Source organism: Leuciscus leuciscus (assembly GCF_965113295.1).
Source record: "Leuciscus leuciscus genome assembly, chromosome: 6".
In the NCBI taxonomy this organism is placed as follows: Eukaryota; Metazoa; Chordata; class Actinopteri; order Cypriniformes; family Leuciscidae; genus Leuciscus; species Leuciscus leuciscus.
In genome coordinates, this window is record NC_138730.1 from 17,626,133 (window position 1) to 17,634,586 (window position 8,454).

At 34.4% G+C, this 8,454-nt stretch overlaps 1 protein-coding gene across 2 annotated transcripts; it reads left to right on the forward strand.

Moving 5' to 3' along the window:
* The first annotated feature begins 870 nt into the window (after nt 1–870).
* Nucleotides 871–6,817, forward strand: dcun1d1 (DCN1, defective in cullin neddylation 1, domain containing 1). Of its 2 annotated transcripts, none has more exons than XM_082171772.1 (7): nt 871–957; nt 1,671–1,884; nt 2,649–2,817; nt 2,903–3,033; nt 3,124–3,206; nt 3,922–4,018; nt 5,967–6,817. In XM_082171772.1, exons 1-7 carry the CDS (start codon nt 880–882, stop codon nt 6,041–6,043), a joined length of 849 nt encoding a protein of 282 aa, XP_082027898.1. In that variant the 5' UTR covers nt 871–879; the 3' UTR covers nt 6,044–6,817. The 2 variants fall into 2 exon arrangements, with proteins under 2 accessions (XP_082027898.1, XP_082027899.1); XM_082171773.1 differs by lacking the exon at nt 871–957 and adding an exon at nt 981–1,325.
* Nucleotides 6,818–8,454: the final 1,637 nt, after the last annotated feature.

Consider the following 8,454-nt stretch of genomic DNA (forward strand, 5'->3'; position numbering starts at 1 on the left):
CATATGATGTGATGAAAAAAATCAACCAACTGGTCATTATTGCTCCACTATTTTGAAACATATGACTGTTATTTAGCTCAGATTGTACTTTGTATTGTTTGTATTTGTACTGTTTTCCAAACAACACAAACTATATTCACCAAAACATGTGTATCCATATCCATATTTAAATATATGGATAAACATGTTTTGAGTAATATAGTTTTTGTTATTTGGTAAACAGTAATTAGTAACATTTAAATCCTGAAAATAGAAACACACAGGTTTCAAACCTTTCCAGTTTGTAGTTAGTGGATATAGATTTTTTTTTTTTTTTACAAATCTTCATGTGTCATGGATTGATAGGTCATTATATTTGCATTTGTGAATCAACTGATTTAAATGTATAGCTTCCACAAGCACTCACAAAGACTAATACAGTCATTTAAATATGTAGCCATTATAGAAACTTTCATTACTTTTTTACATTGTATTGATTTTAATAACTTTTTCAACTATGGAAATCAAAATGTAGAAGTTTAAACTAATTTAAAATGTATTTAAATTTTTTAATAAAATTTGTTTTATCTAATATTTCTGATATCTCCAAGAAAGAAAGAAAGAAAGAAAGAAAGAAAGAAAGAAAGAAAGAAAGAAAGAAAGAAAGAAAGAAAGAAAAAGAAAAGTAGCCTGTGTCACGTAAAGTTCAGAATTTAGTTTAGTAGCCTATTTAGAGAACAATATCAAATATTCTGTTTATTCATCTAGGCCTGTATATAATATTACAGTTCACATCGGTGGATGTTATGTTTAACTTCTGCAGATTTCTGATTATGAAAGCAGTATTTGGTGTCTGACCCAATGCGGTGTCTCTGTGGGGAACAGCTGACTGCGGTACAAATGCCACTGCGCATGAGCGGAAGTAGTTGCGGGGTAGAGAGGGATAGCGGAAGAGGGAGTCTGGAAATCACAAACATGGTAAATGTAAAAAAAAAAAAAAAATTTTACAAAAATCAAAAAACTATTATTTTACTATTTTGCTTTACAGTCACAAAATACCTATAAGCCGCTGCTACGAATCCCGTTAGGTTATTATGATATTTTGACGACGACATTCCTTTAAATGTACCTTGCAGGAGAGTTGGTTTATTGATGAATTAATTTTTAGACAGCTCTGCAGAGCAGGTAGCGTTGAAGCTAGCGAGGTCAAAGCTGTTGGACAGCAGGGATGTCAAGATCATGTAATAAACGAGAAGCCGGACTAGTGGACCACAGTAAAGGATTATTCGTTTTTTTAATCGCTAACAAAATCTTGTGCAAACAGTGTGAAATTCTACTTAAAAGCAGTTAAGCAGTTAAGCAAGACAAGCGTTTTCGTGGTAGCTGCTATAACGTTATGTATGTATGTGTGTGTGTGTGTGTGTGTGTGTGTGTGTGTGTGTGTGTATGTGTGTATAGATAGATAGATAGATAGATAGTATTTATATGCACTTGTCAGTAAAGCAAATAAATTATTTCTATACCCTCGACTAATATAGAATTGTAGGGGAAGATAAGTCATGTGTGATCCATATGCCATTGATTCTGATTTTGTTTGTACACAAGGATATGCTGCTGTTTTAGTCACTGTTAATATACAATATCTAACTAACTGAATCTACCTTTATGCTTTTCCTCTACCCCTATTACAGAACAAGCTGAAATCCTCTCAGAAGGATAAAGTTCGCCAGTTCATGATCTTTACCCAGTCAAATGAGAAAACAGCTTTGAATTGTTTGTCTCAAAATGATTGGAAACTAGACGTTGCTACAGACAACTTTTTCCAAAATCCTGACCTCTACGTACAGAATCTAAAGGGAACACTAGACCGGAAAAAGTTAGAACAGCTCTACAATCGGTACAGAGGTAAGAATTTAGCAGAACATTTATATATATATATATATATATATATATATATATATATGTTTTTGAATATAGCCTAAATTAAGTGGTTTCTGTTGTAATTTATTTTTAAATGTAATTTATTCCTGCGATGTCAAAGCTGATTTTTTCAGTCTTCACACTTCTGTATCACATGATCCTTCAGAAATCATTCTAATATGCTGATTTGATGATCAAGAAACATTTCTTCTTATTATTGTCAATATTAAACACAGTTGTGCTGCTTAATATTTGTGTGAAAACTGATTTTTTTTCAGTATTCTTTGATGAATAGAAAGTTCATAAGAACAGCATTTATTTCAAATATCTTTTGTAACATCTATTGATTTCATAAATGTCTTTACTGTCATTTTTGTTATCAATTATGTGAGCTTTTGCTGAATAAAACTATGATTGTTTCTTAAATCTTACTTACCCCAAACTTTTAAATGGCACTGTATCATGATTTCCACAACAACAACAACAACAAAACATTGATAGTAATAAGAAATGATCTCAGAAGGATCATGTAACACTGAAGACTGGAGTAATGATGCTGAAAATTCAGCTTTGATGACAGGAATAAATTAAATTTTTTTATATATTACAACAGAAACCAGTTAATTTAATTTAAGAGACTTTTTAAAAACATTAAAAAAACATAATGTTTTCAAATGTTTGACTGGTGTGTGTGTGTGTGTGTGTGTGTAAATATAGTATTGTATTTAATCTTGTAATCATTTTTACAGACCCTCAAGATGACAACAAGATTGGTATAGATGGAATCCAGCAGTTCTGTGATGACTTGGGACTTGATCCAGCCAGTGTAAGTGTACTGCTAATCGCTTGGAAGTTTCGGGCAGCAACACAATGCGAGTTCTCCAAACAAGAATTCATGGAAGGAATGGCTGAGCAAGGGTATTTTTTTTTTTATCACATCAGCGCTCTCTAAATCATTTTTACCATTCACTGCATCAATTGACTTTGTCATTGTCTTGTCAAGGTGTGACAGCATAGAGAAACTCAAAGCACAGCTGCCTAGGATGGAGCAAGAGTTGAAGGACCAAGGGAAATTTAAAGACTTCTATCAGTTCACATTCAACTTTGCTAAGAATCCAGGACAAAAGGGCTTAGGCATGTTTTGGGTTCATTCTCATTTGTTACTTTAATTTTTTGCATAGTTATCTAGTGTTTTTTCAGTTTTATTGTTTTGTTTTTCTCTAGACCTAGAAATGGCAATTGCATACTGGAATTTAATATTGGCTGGGCGTTTTAAATTTCTAGATCTATGGAACAAATTTTTATTGGTGAGTATCGTTCTGTTCCTGGCTGTAAGTTGACTTTATAAACCTGAAATGTGTATTTTGCCCCACAGGCATCACCAAACAAAACAAAAAAATAGTTAGTCTTGCACTAAAATCACAACGATTGACAACAATGATGTTCATTGGGATATTTCAATAACGACATTCTTTAATTATACCTTGATTTATTAATTAATTCATTGTTAGACAAAAAAAGTTTCATCTGTGATTGTGTCTAAAGGCTAGAATACAGTACTCGACTTTTATAATCTGAACAGATTTTAAAACACAAGGCATCAAACACTTGCAGACTTTGAAAAGGTAACAGAGAAAAACTGTACATCATACACTAAATGACTGAGGATCACACACTACCAGACTTTCAAGTCGTTCCCAACACAATAAACTCACAAAATATGCGCTGCATTGCTAGGAGACACAAGACAATTGAAAACAATATGTAGAGTCTGAAGATAAAAAAAATTGAGTTTATGCCTAGCATACACTGCAATTTTCTGTGAACTCTTGACTGCCAAGAATAGACAGACTGGCTCTGACTTCCAGCAACAACCGTTGACACGTTCAGACTGAAAATAGGGGTAAAGATCTGGACAAAATTTGTGTAGTGTATTCCAGCCTTTACTAGTTAAAAAATAATGTGTTTAATCACTAAAAACTAGATGATAACTCTTTGTGTGCTTTGCTTTTCCATCTGCAGGAGCATCATAAGCGATCCATTCCCAAAGACACATGGAACCTTTTGTTAGATTTCAGCACGATGATCACAGACGATATGTCAAACTATGATGAGGAGGGTTAGTTGGAACTTTTTACACTCATTTAATCTCTGTTTTCTTTTGTTTAGACAACTAGTTAACATTCTCAGGCCTGGTTTCACAGACAGGGCTTAGATTAAGCCAGGATTAGGCCTTAGTTCAGTGAGGACATTTAAGTAGCTTTTATAAACGTGCCTTAGAAAAAACATTACTGGTGTGCATCTTGAGACAAAACAATTGCACTGACATATTTTAAGAAATGTCAGTGCAAGTTGCTCTCAGTTAAAACATCTTAAACATGCATTTCAGTCTGGGACTAGGCTTAGAGGGATAGTTCACCCAAAAATGAAAATTCTTGATGTCAAAAATGTCATTCCACGTTTGAGCTTCTGCAAGAACCAATGAGGTTAATTCTCGTGGTACGCAACACATTTGAGCTTCATCAAGAACCAATGAGGTTCATTCTCGTGTTACGCAACACATTTGAGCTTCATCAAGAAGCAATGAGGTTCATTCTCGTGTTACGCAGCACGTTTGAGCTTCAGCAAGAACCAATGAGGTTCATTCTCGTGTTACGCAGCACGTTTGAGCTTCAGCAAGAACCAATGAGGTTCATTCTCGTGTTACGCAGCACGTTTGAGCTTCAGCAAGAACCAATGAGGTTCATTCTCGTGTTACGCAGCACGTTTGAGCTTCAACAAGAACCAATTAGGGTCATTCTCGTGTTACGCAACACATTTGAGCTTCATCAAGAACCAATGAGGTTCATTCTCGTGTTACGCAGCACGTTTGAGCTTCAGCAAGAACCAATGAAGTTCATTCTCGTGTTACGCAGCACGTTTGAGCTTCATCAAGAACCAATGAGGGTCATTCTTGTGTTACGTAACACGTTTGAGCTTCTGCAAGAACCAATGAGGGTCATTCTTGTGTTACGTAACACGTTTGAGCTTCTGCAAGAACCAATGAGGTTCATTCTCGTGTTACGCAGCACGTTTGAGCTTCAGCAAGAACCAATGAGGTTCATTCTCGTGTTACGCAGCACGTTTGAGCTTCAACAAGAACCAATTAGGGTCATTCTCGTGTTACGCAACACATTTGAGCTTCATCAAGAACCAATGAGGTTCATTCTCGTGTTACGCAGCACGTTTGAGCTTCAGCAAGAACCAATGAAGTTCATTCTCGTGTTACGCAGCACGTTTGAGCTTCATCAAGAACCAATGAGGGTCATTCTTGTGTTACGTAACACGTTTGAGCTTCTGCAAGAACCAATGAGGGTCATTCTTGTGTTACGCAACACGTTTGAGCTTCTGCAAGAACCAATGAGGGTCATTCTTGTGTTACGTAACACGTTTGAGCTTCTGCAAGAACCAATGAGGGTCATTCTTGTGTTACGCAACACGTTTGAGCTTCTGCAACAACCAATGAAGTTCATTATCATGTTACGCAGCACGTTTGAGCTTCTGCAAGAACCAATGAAGTTCATTATCATGTTACGCAGCACGTTTGAGCTTCTTTTTATGTTCGCTGATCAATGTTTATATGTGAATAAAACCCTAAATTGAATCTGTTCGTCATATAAAGTGATCGAGTCTCATCAGAAAATTTGGCTAAACCGCTCAATTCATATGGATTGGTTTCACGATCTCTTTATGAAATTTCTGAAGCGTCAAAGTGGTAGTTGCGTAGACTGTCAATGAAGGGACTGAAAGCTCTCAGATTTGATAAAAAATATATTTGTTTGTGTTTCGAAGACGAACGAAAGTTTTACGGGTTTGGAACGACATGAGGGTGAGTAAATAATGACCGAATTTTCATTTTTGGGTGAATTAGCCCTTTAAGCCTTGTCTGTGAAACCAGGGGACAAAGTGTTATGATTATGGCTTCTTTTAATCCAAATCTTAATCATGTGAGTAAAATTCAAATGAAAATTAATCTCCTTTTAAATGGTATGTCTGATTTTTCCCTTTTTTTTTTCTTTTTTTTTTAGGAGCATGGCCAGTTCTTATTGATGATTTTGTGGAGTTTGCGCGGCCTTACATTGGCACCAAAAGTACAGCTGTATAAGTACATTCCTTCTGAGGGCCGTCTGGACCTCACAGAAAACAAACAGCTTCTGCTGAGCACAGAGGACTGAACTGAGATCTGCATTGCCTTTTCCAAGCCCTCAGGACTGAGACATTTATACAAACCAGAGACATTAAAGGCATCTTTTCTCTTCAGTCATCTAATGGTGGTTTGGGCTTTTATCTTTTGGGGCCATTTTTGTTGTTTTGTTTCGACTTCATACAGGATCTTATTCAATCTCTGGGACTTCAGCGGTCTCATCCAGATGAAGCAGTTTGTCGAACAAGCTGTCACAGATACAGTTAGGAAAAGTCAAAAATCTTAATTTTAATACTCCATGTGCATTCTTGCTTTGAATGTTTGTTTCTTTCCATTTGGTTTTTATGAAAATTATACGTTAATGTCCTTTGATTGTTCTCTCTCTATTTTTTATAAAACAGAGTAGCTGGTGTCTTGAGAGCCAGTCACATTTGCTTTCTTTTTGTGTTTTATTGTGACTTAATGTACTTTTTCTGTTGATATCCAGACAGTGATTTCACTTTGCTTGTTTGGTTTTGATTAAATCGATAGGTCATAATAACTGAGAACATTATATTTTACAATCCTAGAAATAATATTAATTTGAACATTACCTCAGTTGTTCTTGATTAATGACTCCATTTGATGTATTGATATGCTGTGTTTGCAGTTCATTCAGCACTTTGATAAGTCACATAATCCATACAATAAAATCAGGTTATAGTTGATGAATAAAGTCAGATGGCCTTGACAATATTTTTTGTGTGTGGTTGTCAGCGAATGTTTCTACACAACCTAGCTTCCTTTAACGTTCCTTGAATTGCTTAGAGATAAAAAAAAATAAAAAACTGTCATCATTCACTCATTTTGACACTCATTTTGTTTAAAACATGTATGGCTTTCATTCTTTTGAGGACTTATCTCTAACCCTAAAACAAAAGATTGCACTGAAGAATGTTGGTAACCAAACTGACTTTCATTGTATGGATTAAAAAACATTAAAAGTCATTTATTTTATTTTATAAGAAAGAAACTCATACAGGTAAAAAAAAAACACTGTTTACTCACCCTTATTTCTGGATTTTAATCAGTGTCTATTTTGATGTGTAATTATAAGGGGCTCTTAATATAGAAGCTTGTTTCTGCCACTGAATAAAAAAGGTAATTGGTTGCCACTTTTTATCTTGCCATTCTGACTTTTTTCAGAATTGCATGATACAAACTCGCCACTGCGTGTTATAAAGTAAAAAAAAAATCTTCAGAATTGGACTTTATAACTGGGTCATTCCTGGTATATGGTGCCTTTTGGCCTTCATAAAATGTAGAAAATCAAACAGTTTTTAAAATATTATTTTTGTGTAGTCATGATAGGGTGATGTAAAATGCAAAAATGCATTTTTGATCACTTTTTATTACATTATTGATACTCTAGTACATTTTCATTGTCACTGAATTATATGTTGACTTTATGAAATTATTGGTGGTTAAAATAATAACAGGTGGACAAGTGGTATAAAGAAAGGATGAATGTTTTTCAATCTCTCGTATACAACCAGTAACAATTTTACCTTGTTTTTAACTGGATTTAGATGGTAAACAATATGTAAAACATTGGCAACGAACTTTAAATGCACTACTTCAACTTTAAACAAATTACTTTCACAATCACTATGTACGCTCTCGGTGTCCACTCTGTTAGCTCTTCAGGTATAACAGGGTGAACACTAACAGTGAACATTCTGACATAAAATCAGCCACTGCACCATATCTGAGCAAAAAGAAGCTAACATAAGGTTTATCTAATAAAGAAGTGCATGGTCTTTAAAACTGTAATTTAAAAAATAGGATTTTTCTACTAACCTTTTCATATTTCCATTAAAGGGTGGACGCACTAAGGTTGACCACATCAAATTTGAAAGATAAAATTGGTTTAAAAAAAAAAATAGACAGTTAAAATAATCAAGGATCTCACTAACTTGCCCAAGTTGTTTTACCTCCAAAGAAGTGATGACTGCTTTATTATATGATGTCATTTAATTTGTACAACTTTCATTTTAAGGGAAAGTAGTCAAAAACAACACAGTGGAGTGGTGGAGTGATCAATAAATTGAAGGACAATCTTAAAACCTAAATTATAATTGTTAAAATAAATGTAATAATTGAATATATAAAGTAGAGAGAATCATTACTGAAATACCCAACAATATAAAGTAAAATTAGGAGAAAAAATCATGTAAAGTAAGTGTTGTATTTATCATGAAAATGGGATGCAAAGGCCTGGTGGCATAGGAAAAATTGTGATGTGGTGGTTCAAAAAAATGCTTTTTTTTAACCAACTAACGTTAAACGCTTAGAGCTCAAATTGTGTTATTACTAACACAGGATTAAAATTC

What these genes read in the sequence shown, in the direction of transcription:
- dcun1d1 (XM_082171772.1), top strand. Translation starts at nt 880, where the DNA reads ATGCCACTGCGCATGAGCGGAAGTAGTTGCGGGGTAGAGAGGGATAGC. An exon ending in GTCTGGAAATCACAAACATG is followed by an intron (nt 958 to 1,670) that starts GTAAATGTAAAA and finishes CCCCTATTACAG; the next exon opens with AACAAGCTGAAATCCTCTCA. An exon ending in GCTCTACAATCGGTACAGAG is followed by an intron (nt 1,885 to 2,648) that starts GTAAGAATTTAG and finishes TCATTTTTACAG; the next exon opens with ACCCTCAAGATGACAACAAG.